Source organism: Rhinatrema bivittatum, chromosome 1 (assembly GCF_901001135.1).
Source record: "Rhinatrema bivittatum chromosome 1, aRhiBiv1.1, whole genome shotgun sequence".
In the NCBI taxonomy this organism is placed as follows: domain Eukaryota; kingdom Metazoa; phylum Chordata; class Amphibia; order Gymnophiona; family Rhinatrematidae; genus Rhinatrema; species Rhinatrema bivittatum.
This window is the reverse complement of record NC_042615.1, coordinates 839,076,039-839,098,344: the sequence shown is the minus strand read 5'-3', so window position 1 is coordinate 839,098,344 and position 22,306 is coordinate 839,076,039. Positions and strand designations below refer to the sequence as shown.

At 50.0% G+C, this 22,306-nt stretch overlaps 1 protein-coding gene across 2 annotated transcripts in view; it reads left to right on the top strand.

Moving 5' to 3' along the window:
- The window catches only part of LOC115079764 (NACHT, LRR and PYD domains-containing protein 3-like), a 150,489-nt gene that overhangs the window by 118,476 nt on the left and 9,707 nt on the right, over positions 1–22,306 (top strand). For both annotated transcript variants that reach the window (XM_029583613.1, XM_029583605.1), the window contains one exon: positions 20,857–21,024. In XM_029583613.1, coding sequence (XP_029439473.1) covers positions 20,857–21,024 — 168 coding nt within the window. The remainder of the gene's footprint in view (positions 1–20,856; positions 21,025–22,306) is intronic.

Sequence of the window (22,306 nt, the reverse complement as noted above, 5' to 3'; positions counted from 1 at the left end):
TGGAGTTATATCTACTCCATTCCCCTCCAGTTTCTTGTTAACTAGTGATGGTCCTTCTCCAGGGTCCTCTTTAGTGAACACAGAACTGAAGTATTCATTTAATATTTCTGCCATTTCTTCATCTCTCTCCACACATTGATCCTTTCCACCTTTCAATTTCACTATACCACTTTGAACTTTTCTCTTTTCACTGATGTATCTGAAAAATGTTTTGTTACCACATAGAAATCCCATGTGTGTTGGGTAAGAGTATAGTGATAGGAGTATACTACCATCCACCTGGACAAAATGGTCAGACAGATGATGAAATGCTAAGAGAAATTAGGGAAGCTAACCAATTTGGCAATGCAATAATAATGGGAGATTTCAGTTACCACAAAATTATATTAAGGAGAGTCAACACAGTAACCCAATAGGAAAACTGTAAAAAAAGGGGGAAACTGATCTTTAATTCAAAATATTGCCTATAGTGACGGTGTCATCAAGCCAGACATTGTGATTCAAACCCAAATCCAACCGGACTTCTAATCATTCACCATCACTTGAAGAACTCTTTAATTATTTTTATATGAAAACTATTTTTATGTATATTTCTTTTTCTTTAAAAAATTAGTCAAAAGGACTTCTATATTTCACTCCATTGATAACGTGAAGATAAGAAGTGGCTGGCATTCTCTCAATGCATTGTATAGATGGCGCCCAACATGGCCGATGTTTCGCTTAGTAAAGCTTCCTCAGGGGCATCTAGATAACATCAACATAGAAGTATTTGCCGATTCAAAATGGACTCGACGTCTCAATCATTCTGCGATGCAGAAGAATCATTCTGCGGTCTCACCATGGAGCGATACAGAGGCATTATGACATTTTCCGTTTTATTCACCATTCCCTTTCTAATAATTCCCAAAATTCTGTTTGCTTTTTTGACTGCTGCAGCACACTGAGCCGACGATTTCAGTGTGTTATCCACTATGACACCTAGATCTCTTTCTTGGGTTGTAGCACCTAATATGGAACCCAACATTGTGTAATTATAGCATGGGTTATTTTTCCCTATATGCATCACCTTGCACTTATCCACATTAAATTTCATCTGCCATTTCGATGCCCAATTTTCCAGTCTCACAAGGTCTTCCTGCAATTTATCACAATCTGCTTGTGATTTAACTACTCTGAACAATTTTGTGTCATCTGCAAATTTGATTATCTCACTCGTCGTATTTCTTTCCAAGATTAATGTTATTGTTATAATTTATGAGTAACAATAATAATAAAACAAAGTTATTGTGTTATTCAATTTACCTCTTTAATGAGATATATGAGCTTGATGGGCTCACAGCTTTTGAATATTTGGTGTTAATAAGAAAGTCCAAAGGGTCTTCTGCGTAATTTTAAAAAGCTGGCCAGTTTCACACTATATAATTATTTGATAGCCTCATTCAACTAATTCTATATGGCTATGAGAGTGAAAACTAGAATTTATAGGAAGGGACAGAATGTCAATATAAGTCCTGCACCTCCAGTTCTGTAACTCTGTGCATCCACTGAAATTCCCCCAAACAATGGAGCTTGGATGTTTCCCTTACAGCTCATCATACTAAAAGATATTTTCAAATTCTGGTGTCACCTCACAGTAACAGCAGCACAAACACCTTCCACTGCCAGGCACATTGTGAACTAACACAAAACCCTGCAAAAAAGACACTTAAAATATATACTGCAGTCCCATCGTAATATAACAGTAATAACACCAAGGACTCAAACAACAATAACCCTACCTGTGAATAAGCATGGGTAAATATTACACTGGGTCCTAGAATACCAATACACCACCTACTGAGGAAACAAAACAAACCCGATTGCTATAGATCCCTATGCTAGCAGAATCTCTCATCATGGTCACACACACAGAGCAGAGACAGACCCTCACCAAATACAGAATACAAAATAAAGGAGCACAAATTAGACAAAAACTGAAATGGAAACCCCAAGAAGCCAGACTCTGTGTATTAACAATGGAAAAACAGAACCACCATTCCTCATAAAACAAATAAAATCAAGAAACAAAGCATCAGTTATAATAGTAAAACCATACTAATAAAATAATATTTTAAAACTACTGATAAATAGAATTTCTATTCATTAAAATCATATACATTTTTTACAATTTCCCAAACACCAATAAAATATTTCAAAACAGCACGTATATCAAACAACATCCAATAATTAAAACTAATAATGATTTTAAAAAGCCCCTGCTGTCCATACGTGGGAGCTCTTGATTTCCAGTCACCCTGATATTGTCAACGATTAGGAAGTTATCCTCTCTCTCTCACACACACATACTCACATGTCCTTTCTCTCTCACACATACACTGTCACATACTTACACATTCATGCTCTTATACCCACCATAACTTCTCGCTCTCGCAGACACTGACACACTCTCAGGCTCTAAGACACTCTCTCCCCCTCCACACACACACACCCACATTCACACTCTTACTCCCCTGGATTTTCTCATACACACTCATGCTGTCACTCTGTCTGGCTCCCTCACATACACACAAACACACCCACAAAGGCAAGCTCCCAATCATTCTCACACAAACACACACACACAGGCAAGCTCCCAGTCATTCTCACAATGAACCCCAGGCAGGCTCCCATTCATTTTCACACCACTCCCTCCCCATCCCCCAGGCATGCACACATTCATTCTCATCCACACTCTCTCTGGCTCCCTCACATACACACAAACACACCCACCCAGGCAAGCTCCCAATCATTCTCACACAAACACACACACCCAGGCAAGCTCCCAGTCATTCTCACACACTGAAACTGACCCCCAGGCAGGCTCCCATTCATTTTCACACCACTCCCTCCCCATCCCCCAGGCATGCACACATTCATTCTCACACACACACACACACACACACACATACACCACACACAGGCAGGCACCTATTCTCACACATACACCCCCAGGAAGACACCCATTCATTCTCATACAGACACACCACACACAGGCAGGCAGCTATTCTCACACATACACCCCCAGGAAGACACCCATTCATTCTCATACACACACACCACACACAGGCAGGCAGCTATTCTCACACATACACCCCCAGGAAGACACCCATTCATTCTCATACACACACACCACACTCAGGCAGGTACCTATTCTCACACATACAGACCCCAGGAAGATACCCATTCATTCTCATACACAAACACCACACACAGGCAGGCAGCTATTCTCACACATACACCCCCAGGAAGACACCCATTCATTCTCATACACACACACCACACACAGGCAGGCACCTATTCTCACACATACACCCCCAGGAAGACACCCATTCATTCTCATACACATACACCACACACAGGTAGGCACCTATTCTCACACATACACCCCCAGGAAGACACCCATTCATTCTCATACACACACACCACACACAGGCAGGCACATATTCTCACACATACAAACCCCAGGAAGACACCCATTCATTCTCATACACACACACCACACACAGGCAGGCACCTATTCTCACACACACACCCCCAGGAAGACACCCATTCATTCTCATACACACACACCACACACAGGCAGGCACCTATTCTCACACATACAGACACCAGGAAGACACCCATTCATTCTCATACACACACACCACACACAGGCAGGCACATATTCTCACACATACAAACCCCAGGAAGACACCCATTCATTCTCATACACACACACCACACACAGGCAGGCAGCTATTCTCACACATACATCCCCAGGAAGACACCCATTCATTCTCATACACACACACCACACACAGGCAGGCAGCTATTCTCACACATACACCCCCAGGAAGACACCCATTCATTCTCAGGCACACACACCACACACAGGCAGGCAGCTATTCTCACACATACACCCCCAGGAAGACACCCATTCATTCTCATACACACACACCACACACAGGCAGGCACCTATTCTCACACATACACCCCCCCAGGAAGACACCCATTCATTCTCATACACACACACCACACACAGGCAGGCACCTATTCTCACACACACACCCCCAGGAAGACACCCATTCATTCTCATACACACACACCACACACAGGCAGGCACCTATTCTCACACACACACCCCCAGGAAGACATCCATTCATTCTCATACACACACACCACACACAGGCAGGCACCTATTCTCACACACACACCCCCAGGAAGACACCCATTCATTCTCATGCACACACACCACACACAGGCAGGCACATATTCTCACACATACACCCCCAGGAAGACACCCATTCATTCTCATACAGACACACCACACACAGGCAGGCAGCTATTCTCACACATACACCCCCAGGAAGACACCCATTCATTCTCATACACACACACCACACACAGGCAGGCAGCTATTCTCACACATACACCCCCAGGAAGACACCCATTCATTCTCATACACACACACCACACTCAGGCAGGTACCTATTCTCACACATACAGACCCCAGGAAGATACCCATTCATTCTCATACACAAACACCACACACAGGCAGGCAGCTATTCTCACACATACACCCCCAGGAAGACACCCATTCATTCTCATACACACACACCACACACAGGCAGGCACCTATTCTCACACATACACCCCCAGGAAGACACCCATTCATTCTCATACACACACACCACACACAGGCAGGCACATATTCTCACACATACAAACCCCAGGAAGACACCCATTCATTCTCATACACACACACCACACACAGGCAGGCACCTATTCTCACACACACACCCCCAGGAAGACACCCATTCATTCTCATACACACACACCACACACAGGCAGGCACCTATTCTCACACATACAGACACCAGGAAGACACCCATTCATTCTCATACACACACACCACACACAGGCAGGCACATATTCTCACACATACAAACCCCAGGAAGACACCCATTCATTCTCATACACACACACCACACACAGGCAGGCAGCTATTCTCACACATACATCCCCAGGAAGACACCCATTCATTCTCATACACACACACCACACACAGGCAGGCAGCTATTCTCACACATACACCCCCAGGAAGACACCCATTCATTCTCAGGCACACACACCACACACAGGCAGGCAGCTATTCTCACACATACACCCCCAGGAAGACACCCATTCATTCTCATACACACACACCACACACAGGCAGGCACCTATTCTCACACATACACCCCCCCAGGAAGACACCCATTCATTCTCATACACACACACCACACACAGGCAGGCACCTATTCTCACACACACACCCCCAGGAAGACACCCATTCATTCTCATACACACACACCACACACAGGCAGGCACCTATTCTCACACACACACCCCCAGGAAGACACCCATTCATTCTCATACACACACACCACACACAGGCAGGCACCTATTCTCACACACACACCCCCAGGAAGACACCCATTCATTCTCATGCACACACACCACACACAGGCAGGCACATATTCTCACACATACACCCCCAGGAAGACACCCATTCATTCTCATACAGACACACCACACACAGGCAGGCAGCTATTCTCACACATACACCCCCAGGAAGACACCCATTCATTCTCATACACACACACCACACACAGGCAGGCAGCTATTCTCACACATACACCCCCAGGAAGACACCCATTCATTCTCATACACACACACCACACTCAGGCAGGTACCTATTCTCACACATACAGACCCCAGGAAGATACCCATTCATTCTCATACACAAACACCACACACAGGCAGGCAGCTATTCTCACACATACACCCCCAGGAAGACACCCATTCATTCTCATACACACACACCACACACAGGCAGGCACCTATTCTCACACATACACCCCCAGGAAGACACCCATTCATTCTCATACACATACACCACACACAGGTAGGCACCTATTCTCACACATACACCCCCAGGAAGACACCCATTCATTTTCATACACACACACCACACACAGGCAGGCAACTATTCTCACACATACACCCCTAGGAAGACACCCATTCATTCTCATACACACACACCACACACAGGCAGGCACCTATTCTCACACATACACCCCCAGGAAGACACCCATTCATTCTCATACACACACACCACACACAGGCAGGCACATATTCTCACACATACAAACCCCAGGAAGACACCCATTCATTCTCATACACACACACCACACACAGGCAGGCACCTATTCTCACACACACACCCCCAGGAAGACACCCATTCATTCTCATACACACACACCACACACAGGCAGGCACCTATTCTCACACATACAGACACCAGGAAGACACCCATTCATTCTCATACACACACACCACACACAGGCAGGCACATATTCTCACACATACAAACCCCAGGAAGACACCCATTCATTCTCATACACACACACCACACACAGGCAGGCAGCTATTCTCACACATACACCCCCAGGAAGACACCCATTCATTCTCATACACACACACCACACACAGGCAGGCAGCTATTCTCACACATACACCCCCAGGAAGACACCCATTCATTCTCATGCACACACACCACACACAGGCAGGCAGCTATTCTCACACATACACCCCCAGGAAGACACCCATTCATTCTCATACACACACACCACACACAGGCAGGCACCTATTCTCACACATACACCCCCCCAGGAAGACACCCATTCATTCTCATACACACACACCACACACAGGCAGGCACCTATTCTCACACACACACCCCCAGGAAGACACCCATTCATTCTCATACACACACACCACACACAGGCAGGCACCTATTCTCACACACACACCCCCAGGAAGACATCCATTCATTCTCATACACACACACCACACACAGGCAGGCACCTATTCTCACACACACACCCCCAGGAAGACACCCATTCATTCTCATGCACACACACCACACACAGGCAGGCACATATTCTCACACATACACCCCCAGGAAGACACCCATTCATTCTCATACACACACACCACACACAGGCAGGCACCTATTCTCACACATACATACCCCCCCAGGAAGACACCCATTCATTCTCATACACACACACCACACACAGGCAGGCAGCTATTCTCACACATACACCCCCAGGCAGACTCCCATCCATACACATACACACACTAAAGGCAGACCCCCCTCTCTTTTGCCAGCAACCTCAGAGCCTCTCTCATTCCTCTGCTGCCACTGTCACTGCTGCCGCGTGGCTTTTGGGGAGGTGCCGATTGCTGCTACTGACACTGAAGCCCATTCTGCTGCCTCCGCTGTGTAGGCCCCGTGGGTTTCCACTTCCTCCATGCTGATCTCGTACATTGTGAGATCCGTAGAGAAAGTGCTACTCTTGCACATTACCAAAGATTACATGTGCCAATCATTAAAACGTAATTTTTTTTTTTTTACCTTTGCTGTCTGATCTTAGTTTTCTATCGGTTGGTCACAGGCTTTTTTGTTCCACCTCCCCTTTCTTATTTTTTTGCCAATTCCTTTCATATTGTCTTTTTTTTCTATTTCTTTTCTCTCCATCTATATTCTTCCCTCAAACATACAGTCAGGTTCTCATTCTCACATGCTTTCTCTCTCTCACACACACACACACATACACACACAGGCTCTCACATGCTCTCTCTCATACAATCATTCATAAACAGTCTCTCTCTTGCACATGCTGTCTGACTGTCACACACCCAGGCTCTCTCTCACTCCCACTTGCTGTCTTGCTCAAGTACAGACTCTCACTGTCACATGCTCTCTCTCATACAATCATTCATACACACAGGCTCTCACTGGCACATGCTGTCTCTCTCACACACACCCAGGCTCTCACATGCTGTCTCTGCAAACATTCAGGTCCTCACTCCCGCACACAATCTCTCAACTCATCTCATACACGCACACAATCTCTCAACTCATCTCATACACGCACTCTACGGGCCCTCAGCCTCTCTCTTACCTCTGGGCTCCTCTTCACGGGTCGCTGCAAGATGGGCTCTGCAGCGGCCCTGGTCTTCGCGGGCCGATCCGTGCCAGCGGCGTCCCTCTTCTTCGCGGGCCAATCCGCGGTGGGGACCCTGCTACCGGGCCTCCTCCTTCTCTCAGCCCGCTGCTCCTCTTCTGCACGTGGCTGACGCTCCTCCTCCTTCCTGCCCGTGCGGCTCCGGCAACATTTATCTTCCGGGGCCGCGTGGGCAGGAAGGAGGTGTAGCACCTGCGTGACCTTTTTCTTCAAGCCGTGGTGACGTAAGCTCCACCACGGCCCTGCCGATCTTCCTGCTGTGTGTCTCGCCCAGCCCAGTGAAACTTCACTGCTCAGCCGCCAGTGGGATGAGGTTCCCACTTGCCGGTGTGTCACGTGCACCGGGCTTGCGCGACACACCGGCACACTGCAGGCAACACACTAAAGTGTCGCGACACACACTTTGGAAAGCTCTGCTGTAAACCTTTCTGTAGGTAACACCACAGCTCATGTCTGCTCAGGATCTTTGCTAGGGCAATAAGGAACCTGCAGAACATTCAGGGGTAGGCATCAGAACAGGGTGGGCGACCTGCATCCAGGCCTCACCATCCTCCCGGAAATGCTGCAGCCGTGATGCATATGTAGCACTGGTCTCACATGTTGTTCAGTTTGGTAGGAAAATACATGCCCCCGTGTGGCTGCTTCTATTCTTACACTGATCTGCATGTCTCGTGACTCCAGCGCATGGGGCTGCAGGGAGCAGCATTCCCACAACAGGCAGATAAGGTATTGGTGGGAGAATACATGCACCCGTGTGGCTGCTTCTATTCTTACAGGGATCTGCATGTCTCGTGAGTCCAGCGCATGGGGCTGCAGGGAGCAGCATTCCCGCAACAGGCAGATAAGGTATTGGTGGGAAAATACATGCACCCGTGTGGCTGCTTCTATTCTTACACTGATCTGCATGTCTCGTGACTCCAGCGCATGGGACTGCAGGGAGCAGCATTCCCGCAACAGGCAGATAAGGTATTGGTGGGAAAATACATGCACCCGTGTGGCTGCTTCTATTCTTACACTGATCTGCATGTCTTGTGAGTCCAGCGCATGGGGCTGCAGGGAGCAGCATTCCCGCAACAGGCAGATAAGGTATTGGTGGGAGAATACATGCCCCCGTGTGGCTGCTTCTATTCTTACACTGATCTGCATGTCTCGTGACTCCAGCGCATGGGACTGCAGGGAGCAGCATTCCCGCAACAGGCAGATAAGGTATTGGTGGGAAAATACATGCACCCGTGTGGCTGCTTCTATTCTTACACTGATCTGCATGTCTTGTGAGTCCAGCGCATGGGGCTGCAGGGAGCAGCATTCCCGCAACAGGCAGATAAGGTATTGGTGGGAGAATACATGCCCCCGTGTGGCTGCTTCTATTCTTACACTGATCTGCATGTCTTGTGAGTCCAGCGCATGGGGCTGCAGGGAGCAGCATTCCCGCAACAGGCAGATAAGGTATTGGTGGGAGAATACATGCACCCGTGTGGCTGCTTCTGTTCTTACACTGATCTGCATGTCTTGTGAGTCCAGCGCATGGGGCTGCAGGAGCAGCATTCCCGCAACAGGCAGATAAGGTATTGGTGGGAGAATACATGCACCCGTGTGGCTGCTTCTATTCTTACACTGATCTGCATGTCTTGTGAGTCCAGCACATGGGGCTGCAGGGAGCAGCATTCCCGCAACAGGCAGATAAGGTATTGGTGGGAAAATACATGCACCCGTGTGGCTGCTTCTATTCTTACAGGGATCTGCATGTCTCGTGAGTCCAGCGCATGGGGCTGCAGGGAGCAGCATTCCCGCAACAGGCAGATAAGGTATTGGTGGGAGAATACATGCCCCCGTGTGGCTGCTTCTATTCTTACACTGATCTGCATGTCTTGTGAGTCCAGCGCATGGGGCTGCAGGGAGCAGCATTCCCGCAACAGGCAGATAAGGTATTGGTGGGAGAATACATGCACCCGTGTGGCTGCTTCTGTTCTTACACTGATCTGCATGTCTCGTGACTCCAGCGCATGGGGCTGCAGGGAGCAGCATTCCCGCAACAGGCAGATAAGGTATTGGTGGGAGAATAAATGCACCCGTGTGGCTGCTTCTATTCTTACACTGATCTGCATGTCTCGTGAGTCCAGCGCATGGGACTGCAGGAAGCAGCATTCCCGCAACAGGCAGATAAGGTATTGGTGGGAAAATACATGCCCCCGAGTGGCTGCTTCTATTCTTACACTGATCTGCATGTCTTGTGAGTCCAGCGCATGGGGCTGCAGGAGCAGCATTCCCGCAACAGGCAGATAAGGTATTGGTGGGAGAATACATGCCCCCGTGTGGCTGCTTCTATTCTTACACGGATCTGCATGTCTCGTGACTCCAGCGCATGGGGCTGCAGGGAGCAGCATTCCCGCAACAGGCAGATAAGGTATTGGTGGGAGAATACATGCCCCCGTGTAGCTGCTTCTATTCTTACACTGATCTGCATGTCTTGTGAGTCCAGCGCATGGGGCTGCAGGAGCAGCATTCCCGCAACAGGCAGATAAGGTATTGGTGGGAAAATACATGCCCCCGTGTGGCTGCTTCTATTCTTACACTGATCTGCATGTCTCGTGAGTCCAGCGCATGGGGCTGCAGGGAGCAGCATTCCCGCAACAGGCAGATAAGGTATTGGTGGGAGAATACATGCACCCGTGTGGCTGCTTCTGTTCTTACACTGATCTGCATGTCTTGTGAGTCCAGCGCATGGGGCTGCAGGAGCAGCATTCCCGCAACAGGCAGATAAGGTATTGGTGGGAGAATACATGCACCCGTGTGGCTGCTTCTATTCTTACACTGATCTGCATGTCTTGTGAGTCCAGCACATGGGGCTGCAGGGAGCAGCATTCCCGCAACAGGCAGATAAGGTATTGGTGGGAAAATACATGCACCCGTGTGGCTGCTTCTATTCTTACAGGGATCTGCATGTCTCGTGAGTCCAGCGCATGGGGCTGCAGGGAGCAGCATTCCCGCAACAGGCAGATAAGGTATTGGTGGGAGAATACATGCACCCGTGTGGCTGCTTCTATTCTTACACTGATCTGCATGTCTTGTGAGTCCAGCGCATGGGGCTGCAGGGAGCAGCATTCCCGCAACAGGCAGATAAGGTATTGGTGGGAGAATACATGCAGCCGTGTGGCTGCTTCTGTTCTTACACTGATCTGCATGTCTCGTGACTCCAGCGCATGCGGCTGCAGGGAGCAGCATTCCCGCAACAGGCAGATAAGGTATTGGTGGGAGAATACATGCACCCGTGTGGCTGCTTCTATTCTTACACTGATCTGCATGTCTCGTGAGTCCAGCGCATGGGACTGCAGGGAGCAGCATTCCCGCAACAGGCAGATAAGGTATTGGTGGGAAAATACATGTCCCCTTGTGGCTGCTTCTATTCTTACACTGATCTGCATGTCTTGTGAGTCCAGCGCATGGGGCTGCAGGAGCAGCATTCCCGCAACAGGCAGATAAGGTATTGGTGGGAGAATACATGCCCCCGTGTGGCTGCTTCTATTCTTACACGGATCTGCATGTCTCGTGACTCCAGCGCATGGGGCTGCAGGGAGCAGCATTCCCGCAACAGGCAGATAAGGTATTGGTGGGAGAATACATGCCCCCGTGTGGCTGCTTCTATTCTTACACTGATCTGCATGTCTTGTGAGTCCAGCGCATGGGGCTGCAGGGAGCAGCATTCCAGCAACAGGCAGATAAGGTATTGGTGGGAGAATACATGCCCCCGTGTGGCTGCTTCTATTCTTACACGGATCTGCATGTCTCGTGACTCCAGCGCATGGGGCTGCAGGAGCAGCATTCCCCGCAACAGGCAGATAAGGTATTGGTGGGAGAATACATGCCCCCGTGTGGCTGCTTCTATTCTTACACTGATCTGCATGTCTTGTGAGTCCAGCGCATGGGGCTGCAGGGAGCAGCATTCCCACAACAGGCAGATAAGGTATTGGTGGGAAAATACATGCCCCCGTGTGGCTGCTTCTATTCTTACACTGATCTGCATGTCTCGTGACTCCAGCGCATGGGGCTGCAGGGAGCAGCATTCCCACAACAGGCAGATAAGGTATTGCTGGGAGAATACATGCCCCCGTGTGGCTGCTTCTGTTCTTACACGGATCTGCATGTCTCGTGACTCCAGCGCATGGGGCTGCAGGGAGCAGCATTCCCACAACAGGCAGATAAGGTATTGGTGGGAGAATACATGCACCCGTGTGGCTGCGTCTATTCTTACACTGATCTGCATGTCTTGTGACTCCAGCGCATGGGGCTGCAGGGAGCAGCATTCCCGTAACAGGCAGATAAGGTATTGGTGGGAGAATACATGCACCTGTGTGGCTGCTTCTATTCTTACACTGATCTGCATGTCTTGTGAGTCCAGCGCATGGGGCTGCAGGGAGCAGCATTCCCGCAACAGGCAGATAAGGTATTGGTGGGAGAATACATGCCCCCGTGTGGCTGCTTCTATTCTTACACTGATCTGCATGTCTTGTGAGTCCAGCGCATGGGGCTGCAGGGAGCAGCATTCCCGCAACAGGCAGATAAGGTATTGGTGGGAGAATACATGCACCCGTGTGGCTGCTTCTATTCTTACACTGATCTGCATGTCTTGTGACTCCAGCGCATGGGGCTGCAGGGAGCAGCATTCCCACAACAGGCAGATAAGGTATTGGTGGGAGAATACATGCCCCCGTGTGGCTGCTTCTATTCTTACACTGATCTGCATGTCTTGTGAGTCCAGCGCATGGGGCTGCAGGGAGCAGCATTCCCACAACAGGCAGATAAGGTATTGGTGGGAGAATACATGCACCCGTGTGGCTGCTTCTGTTCTTACACTGATCTGCATGTCTTGTGAGTCCAGCGCATGGGGCTGCAGGGAGCAGCATTCCCACAACAGGCAGATAAGGTATTGGTGGGAGAATACATGCCCCCGTGTGGCTGCTTCTATTCTTACACTGATCTGCATGTCTCGTGACTCCAGCGCATGGGGCTGCAGGGAACAGCATTCCCGCAACAGGCAGATAAGGTATTGGTGGGAGAATACATGCCCCCGTGTGGCTGCTTCTATTCTTACACTGATCTGCATGTCTCGTGACTCCAGCGCATGGGGCTGCAGGGAGCAGCATTCCCGCAACAGGCAGATAAGGTATTGGTGGGAGAATACATGCCCCCGTGTGGCTGCTTCTATTCTTACACTGATCTGCATGTCTCGTGAGTCCAGCGCATGGGGCTGCAGGGAGCAGCATTCCCACAACAGGCAGATAAGGTATTGGTGGGAGAATACATGCCCCCATGTGGCTGCTTCTATTCTTACACTGATCTGCATGTCTCGTGAGTCCAGCGCATGGGGCTGCAGGAGCAGCATTCCCGCAACAGGCAGATAAGGTATTGGTGGGAGAATACATGCCCCCGTGTGGCTGCTTCTATTCTTACACTGATCTGCATGTCTCGTGAGTCCAGCGCATGGGGCTGCACGGAGCAGCATTCCCGCAACAGGCAGATAAGGTATTGGTGGGAGAATACATGCCCCCGTGTGGCTGCTTCTATTCTTACACGGATCTGCATGTCTCGTGACTCCAGCGCATGGGGCTGCAGGGAGCAGCATTCCCGCAACAGGCAGATAAGGTATTGGTGGGAGAATACATGCCCCCGTGTGGCTGCTTCTATTCTTACACTGATCTGCATGTCTTGTGAGTCCAGCGCATGGGGCTGCAGGGAGCAGCATTCCCGCAACAGGCAGATAAGCTATTGGTGGGAGAATACATGCCCCCGTGTGGCTGCTTCTATTCTTACACGGATCTGCATGTCTTGTGAGTCCAGCGCATGGGGCTGCAGGGAGCAGCATTCCCGCAACAGGCAGATAAGCTATTGGTGGGAGAATACATGCCCCCGTGTGGCTGCTTCTATTCTTACACTGATCTGCATGTCTCGTGAGTCCAGCGCATGGGGCTGCAGGGAGCAGCATTCCCACAACAGGCAGATAAGGTATTGGTGGGAGAATACATGCACCCGTGTGGCTGCTTCTATTCTTACACTGATCTGCATGTCTTGTGACTCCAGCGCATGGGGCTGCAGGGAGCAGCATTCCCACAACAGGCAGATAAGGTATTGGTGGGAGAATACATGCCCCCGTGTGGCTGCTTCTATTCTTACACTGATCTGCATGTCTCGTGAGTCCAGCGCATGGGGCTGCAGGAGCAGCATTCCCGCAACAGGCAGATAAGGTATTGGTGGGAGAATACATGCCCCCGTGTGGCTGCTTCTATTCTTACACTGATCTGCATGTCTCGTGAGTCCAGCGCATGGGGCTGCACGGAGCAGCATTCCCGCAACAGGCAGATAAGGTATTGGTGGGAGAATACATGCCCCTGTGTGGCTGCTTCTATTCTTACACGGATCTGCATGTCTCGTGACTCCAGCGCATGGGGCTGCAGGGAGCAGCATTCCCGCAACAGGCAGATAAGGTATTGGTGGGAGAATACATGCCCCCGTGTGGCTGCTTCTATTCTTACACGGATCTGCATGTCTCGTGAGTCCAGCGCATGGGGCTGCAGGGAGCAGCATTCCCGCAACAGGCAGATAAGCTATTGGTGGGAGAATACATGCCCCCGTGTGGCTGCTTCTATTCTTACACTGATCTGCATGTCTCGTGAGTCCAGCGCATGGGGCTGCACGGAGCAGCATTCCCGCAACAGGCAGATAAGGTATTGGTGGGAGAATACATGCACCCGTGTGGCTGCTTCTATTCTTACACTGATCTGCATGTCTCGTGAGTCCAGCGCATGGGGCTGCAGGGAGCAGCATTCCCACAACAGGCAGATAAGGTATTGGTGGGAGAATACATGCCCCCGTGTGGCTGCTTCTATTCTTACACGGATCTGCATGTCTCGTGACTCCAGCGCATGGGGCTGCAGGGAGCAGCATTCCCGCAACAGGCAGATAAGGTATTGGTGGGAGAATACATGCCCCCGTGTAGCTGCTTCTATTCTTACACTGATCTGCATGTCTCGTGACTCCAGCGCATGGGGCTGCAGGGAGCAGCATTCCCGCAACAGGCAGATAAGGTATTGGTGGGAGAATACATGCCCCCGTGTAGCTGCTTCTATTCTTACACTGATCTGCATGTCTCGTGACTCCAGCGCATGGGGCTGCAGGGAGCAGCATTCCCGCAACAGGCAGATAAGTTATTGGCTTGCTTAGGGAGTCTGCTGGGGGGTCTGAGGCTGGAGCCCTATGATTGGAGGAAGGTGGGGGGTCCTTGGCTGGAGGCTACCTGCTGCTTGGGGTGGGGGAGACCGGCTTTAGGGAAGGAGATTGAGGTTGACCGGCAGTGGGAGGGAGTCGGGGATACTGGTGCTGGACTGGGAGAAGCAAAATACCACAAGGGAGGCGTGGGAGTAGTTAAGTTGAGGCCACCAAGCTCCTGCTGTTCTTCTGGGTATTGAACCCTCACTCTCCTCAAGAACAATGGTGGGAGCTTGACAGCTATAAGATAAAATCCCCCACAGGAAAGATGATGGGGTCTTGGCCGAAGCATAGAAGGAAATGAATATCTGTTTCTAGTTTTCCACTTTTATACTGTATACAAAGTCTGGTTTCTTGGGGTTTCCATTTCAGTTTTTGTCTGCAAAAACTGGAAGAAGGATCCAACAGAAGAAAATAGAATAAAGTTAAGTGTAAAACATTGATAAGACATTCGAAGAGAGAATTTGAAAAGAAGTTGGCTGTAGAGGCAAAAACTCACAGTAAAAACTTTTTAAAATATATTCAAAGCAGAAAGCCTGCGAGGGAGTCAGTTGGACCGTTAGATGCTAGAGGGGTTAAAGAGGCACTTAGAGAAGATAAGGCCATCGCGGAAAGATTAAATGATTTCTTTGCTTCGGTGTTTACTGAAGAGGATGTTGGGGAGATACCCGTAATGGAGAAGGTTTTCATGGGTAATGATTCAGATGAACCAAACCAAATCACAGTGAACCTAGAAGATGTGGTAGGCCTGATTGACAAACTGAAGAGTAGTAAATCACCTGGACCGGATGGTATACACCCCAGAGTTCTGAAGGAACTAAAAAATGACATTTCAGTTTCCTAGCGTGTAGCCAGTGGGTTATGTGTTCCTGTGCTAGCAGATGGGAGACAGAGTCAGGTTTCAAAGCTGATGTCACCCTAGATATACCCCTGTAGTGACCTCAGCTCTATCTCTCCATCTCTTAGCAGATGCAGATGCTATCCTCACACTAGCATGGTGTTAGCGGGATTGCAGCACTAATCAAAGAAAGACATTTTTTACCTTCACTTTAAAGGAAGATTGAGCCCCACTCTCCTACGGTGATACCTAAGAGTCCCTCCCCCAGTGGTGATTTACGAGATCCCTCAGAGGTGAGCCTTGGTCCGGTAGCTGGTTCCTGGTGTGGACTTAGCTGCTGAAGCAGCTGAAAGGCAGCGGATGCTGAAGCCGAGCGCAGTGGTGAAGGCCAAAGCCCTCTCCCCCCTGCAGCCAGAGACCGTCTCTGTACTCAGCTGATAAGTGCTGAGACCAGGTAAGTAGAGAGAAGAACTCCTCCGATCCAGAGACGTGGAAGGGCTTCAGTAAGTATTTCCTCCGGGCTCCTTGCTCGGCACGCCGGAGCGACTTCGTTCCCGATCTCCATTCGGACGAGAGAAGAGTGTTCCAAGCAGGTTGAGTGGCCCCTCTGATGGGCTAAGCCCCATTTTCGGCTCGGTTGACTCTCCATGTGGCGATCCGCAGTGGCTCCATCTTGCGTGCAGTTTGGTGCAGCACCATTTTCCCCCTTCGGCTGTCGGTACATGCGGTGCAGGCCAGCCTTCAGTGCACCTAACATGCACACAAATACGTGCATAACTTTGCACACAACCAACCGCTTAGACATACGTGCGCTGAGGTGAGTCGGTACGCGCCCGATACACAATAACCGGCTAAACGCAGAAACCACACAGGCTATGTGTTGGAACCTCGACGTGGATTATGAACCCTTGGCCTGAGTTGACATTGTCACCACCAGAGAGGAAGACCCACCACAGGTTCCCAATGTCAGGAGGCGAGGCTGACGGACGACAGGGCTGATTGGCTGAGGCTTCACCACTACCAATCCCAGTCCCCGCAAGTTGAGCCCTTGGGTTCCGGGGGCCGGCTGGGCTTAGGTGGGCCCTTGTGACGAAGTTCCGACGAGTAACAATCTGAAGTCCTGGGCTGGAAGCAAGCAGGAGGCGTGTGATCCGATCCGAAGCCCGGGGCAGACGGTGAGCAAGAAGCGTGAAGTCCGATCCAAAGTCCAGGGCAGGCGGCGAGCAAGAAGCGTGAAGTCCGATCCAAAGTCCAGGGCAGGCGGCGAGCAAGAAGCGTGAAGTCCGATTCGAAGTCCAAGGCAGGTGGCAAGGAAGATGCGTGGTCTGGTCCAAAATCAAAGCCAGGGAGATCCATCTGAGGGAAAAGGAGTAGGAGCTGGAAGGGCCGGTGGTGTCTTCCTGCCACGGGCCCTTTAAATCTTTGCCAAAGGTGCGCATGCGCCTAAGACAGGAATTGGACGGGGACAGCACTGGCAGCGTCCTGCATGCTGGGAGGCCTGTACCAGTCATCTGGGAGGCCTGCACCAGTCATCGTCCAGAAGCGAAGGAGGCCCTCTGGCTTCAGGGAACAGTGCCGGAGGAGGGACCAGCATGGGCCGAGAGTATAACAGTACCCCCCCCCCCCCCTCCTAGGCACCCCTCCAGGGGGTTTTGGCTTCTTGGGATGAGAAGTGTGGAATTGTAGAAGTAGACTCTTATCCAGGATGCTGGTGGGTTCCCAGGAGTTCTCCTCTGGGCCAAAACCCTCCCAAGCGAGAAGATATTCCCTTCTTCGGCCTCGCTTCCTTATGTCCAGTTCATCACGAACTTGGTAGGTGGCATCGTCGTCTGAGGCTACTGGCTGTGGTTCAGGTTGTTTGCTGGTGGTCCAGGAGAGCACCAAGGGTTTCATGAGTGAGACATGAAAAGCGTTATGGATCCAGAGTGATGGGAGCAGGTGAAGCTTGTATGTGACAGGTCTCAAGCATTGGAGGACTGGGAATGGCCCAATATATCGTGGAGCTAGGCGCATGGAAGAGAGTTTAAGGCAGATATTTTGAGTGCTGAGCTAGACCTTTTCATTTGGCCTGAATTGAGGCGTCGGTCTTCGGTGGGTATCCACCATCTTCTTGGCTTTGCAACTGGCCTCTTGTAGGAGCCGTTGGGTATCTTTCCAAAGAAGGTGTAGCTTCTGGGCTTTTAGCTGAGCCGCTGGGGATGGTACCGACAATGGTACTGGCAGCAGAGGAAGAGGCTGTCGGCCATATACAAGGTGGAAATGGGACATCTTGGTGGCTGAGGAGACATGAGAATTTAAAGCAAATTCTGCCCAGGGTAAGAGGGATGCCCAATCGTTCTGTCGGGCATTGACATAACTGCGAAGGAACTGTTTAAGGGTATGATGGGTCCTCTTTGCTTGTCCATTTGCTTGTGGGTGATAGGTCGTGGTGAAGTCTAGCGAAATATTGAATTTTTTACAAAGGGCCCTCCAAAAATTGGCCATAAATTGTGTCCCATGGTCCGAGACTATATGCTGGGGGAGGCCATGGAGGCGGAAGATGTACTGGACAAAGAGTTGCTCCAACTGTTATGACCCTGTTCCACGGTTAATTGTCTCCCCTGTTCTTTGTATCGCCCCTGAGCGAATGTTGCAGTTGCATTGTAAACCGATGTGATTTGTATCTTTTACAGGAACGTCAGTATAGAAAAGTTAAAAATAAATAAATAAATAAATAAACTATCATCCAGATGACTGTTTTGCCATCAGAGGGTGGAAGGTCTACCACAAAATCCATGGCGATGTGTGACCACGGCTCCATGGGAGTCAAATGACTGTGGCCCAACTGCATGGGTTACTCAGGAATATCCCTGGTGGCAGCATGCACTGGTTTGGGAGAAGGCGAACCACCTCTCCTAGAGCCGGCGGTCAATACAGCTGGCCAGGTCAATCAAGGCGTCCAAAGAAGAGAGTAGCTTGCGGGCCGCCAATTCATCCTTTATCCGAGAGGTTAGATCATCCAGGAAAATTGAGCGCAGACAGTCCTCGCCCCAATGAAGTTCGGACGCCAAAGTACGAAACTGGATTACATAGTCGTCAGGGAACGGGATCCCTGACGCAAGTGCAGCAAGGTGTTACTGGAGACCGTCTGCTGTCCGGGGTCATCAAAGATAGTCCAAAACAGTGAAAGGAATGCTTGAAGATTCTGTAGGACTGGATTGGCTCACTCCCAAAGCGGGGAGGCCCAGGCCAGGGCCTTACCCTCCAAAAGGGAGAGAATGAAGGTGGTCATGGTGAGGTCCATGGGGAAGAGAGCGGACTGCAGACAAAAGTGATTGTGGCACTAGTTGACAAAGCCACGACACAGCTGGGGGGTTCCTGGCGAAGCATGGAGGAGCCGGGAGCGGTAGGACCGGCTGTGCGTAAGGCAAGGGAGAGGAAAGATTCCCAGAGGGAGAAGTGGATGCCCCCTGTTGTATTGTGCAATCCAGGCGCTGGCTGAGGCGGTCCACTGCCGAAGCGAGGGACTCAAGGACCTTCTGCTGTTCTAGAATTTTCTGAGGAAGGCCTGGTATGACCTGTCGGGTGGAGGCCTCTGCCGGGTCCATGGACTTGGCAATCTGTTGGAACCTCGACGTGGGTTAATGGGAATGGTTAATAAAATGGAAAATGTCATAATGCCTCTGTATCGCTCCATGGTGAGACCGCACCTTGAATACTGTGTACAATTCTGGTCGCCGCATCTCAAAAAAGATATAATTGCGATGGAGAAGGTACAGAGAAGGGTTACCAAAATGATAAGGGGAATGGAACAACTCCCCTATGAGGAAAGACTAAAGTGGTTAGGACTTTTCAGCTTGGAGAAGAGACGACTGAGGGGGGATATGATAGAGGTGTTTAAAATCATGAGAGGTCTAGAACGGGTAGATGTGAATCGGTTATTTACTCTTTCGGATAGTAGAAAGACTAGGGGGCACTCCATGAAGTTAGCATGGGGCACTTTTAAAACTAATCGGAGAAAGTTCTTTTTTACTCAACGCACAATTAAACTCTGGAATTTGTTGCCAGAGGATGTGGTTCGTGCAGTTAGTGTAGCTGTGTTTAAAAAAGGATTGGATAAGTTCTTGGAGGAGAAGTCCATTACCTGCTATTAAGTTCACTTAGAGAATAGCCACTGCCATTAGCAATGGTTACATGGAATAGACTTAGTTTTTGGGTACTTGCCAGGTTCTTATGGCCTGGATTGGCCACTGTTGGAAACAGGATGCTGGGCTTGATGGACCCTTGGTCTGACCCAGTATGGCATTTTCTTATGTTCTTATTATATATTTTTAATATAAATTAGAGGTTTTCACAAGATAGGTTGTGTCATGAAACATTTTATTATGTATATATTTAAGGAAACATACATAAATTGTCGAAATACATTTCGTTCGTTTAACCTTTAACCTGTGGTTTGCTAATAGACTGAATTACTGTGTCCCGAAATTATGTTTGTCTAAAAAGTGTGTCACCAACATGAAAAGTTTGGAAAGCTCTGGTTTACAGGCTGAGACTGAGACTGCTGGACTGAGATAATGAGTGTCCTTCCTCCCTTCCTGCCTGATAATTGAGCTCCCACAAAAGAGAGAGGCACCAAGGTGTCCATGACTTTCATATCCAGCCCTTTTCCTTCTCTTTTCTCAGGCTGCGAGAAAATAATCTGACCGATTGCTGTCTCCAGGATCTCAGCACCGCTCTCAGCTCCAACCAGATCTTCAGAAACCTGGATCTGTGCAAAAACTCCTTCAGCAGCCAATCCCTGCCCCTCCTGACTGCGCTGATCCGAAACTGCTCTCGTCTGAGGGTGATAACGTGAGTAATTGTGAGTCTGCCCTGGGCAGTACCTGTCCAGAATGTAACAGCGAGCATGAGCACAGCTCACCTCTCCAGGGGCCTGATGCAAGATGACATGCACTGAAATTCAGCAGACAGACCTTTAGCCTGCATGGTATAAGGACATTTAACTGCCAATACAGTAAGCGAATGGTTTGCACACACACACGCCCGAGTAAAAATGTGCACTCAGTCTTTTGCATAGACTGCATGCATATTTTAACTGGCGGAAAATAGCCGTTGCTTGACCCCATGATTGATGTGCATATAAACAGTTTTGTGTGCATAAATGTTTTATGCGTAAAAAACCTGCTTTGTGCATACACAAATCCCAACTATGCGTCCCGGCTCCGGAACTCCAGCTAACAACAGTAGACTAACATTAGCCCTGGAAACTTCACTCCATCTCAGATTAGGAGTTAAATTTCCAGTGCTTAGGAAACCAGATATAAGCCAGCGAACCTCTCTGCATGAGGGGTAATAGCTAATGCCTTCATTACCATAAATTTACATCAGGGGGCACTAACTTCTATGCACCTCTCACCTTTCTAAACTGATTCCAGCCTCCAGCTCTCTGTCGCTGGCGGCGGTGGGACGCCAGTCCCGACCTCAGGCTCCCGGCTGCGCCTCCGGCCCTGCCACGTTGCCTTGGACCTTAAGCCAGGATGCCTCCATTCGTTGGGCCTCACCGCGCAGTCCACGGAAAGACACCACCAGCAGCGCTGTGCCCCTCTCTAGGCACATGCGCGCGAATCGGTGATTCCTTTAAAGGGCCTGTGGCAGGAACCTGGCCGTGGACCCAGATGCTGACGTCATATCCTTCAGCATATATATGCTCAGGCCTTGCTCCGTAGCGTTGCCTTTGCAACAGGTCTCCTCGTACTCCGAGTACTCGTTGCTACTTTGGATTATCTTGCTCCGTGTTCCTGTTTGGTTCCTGGTTCCTGCTCCCTTCGTTCGTCTCGTCTGTGTCTTAGATTGAATTCCTGGTTTTGATCTTCGCTACGCCTGACCACGTCTGCCTTCTCCAAGCCTTGGCCATTGCTACGTCTGACCATGCCTGCCTTCTCCAAACCTTGACTAATGCTACATCTGACCACGCCTGCCTTCTCCAAGCCTTGACCACTGCTACATCTAACCACGCTTGCCTTCTCCAAGCCCTGACCATTGCATTGCCTGACTACGCCTGCTATCCCCATGCCCTGACCATTGCTTCGCCTGACTACGCCTGCTATCTCCGTGCCCTGACCATTGCTACGAA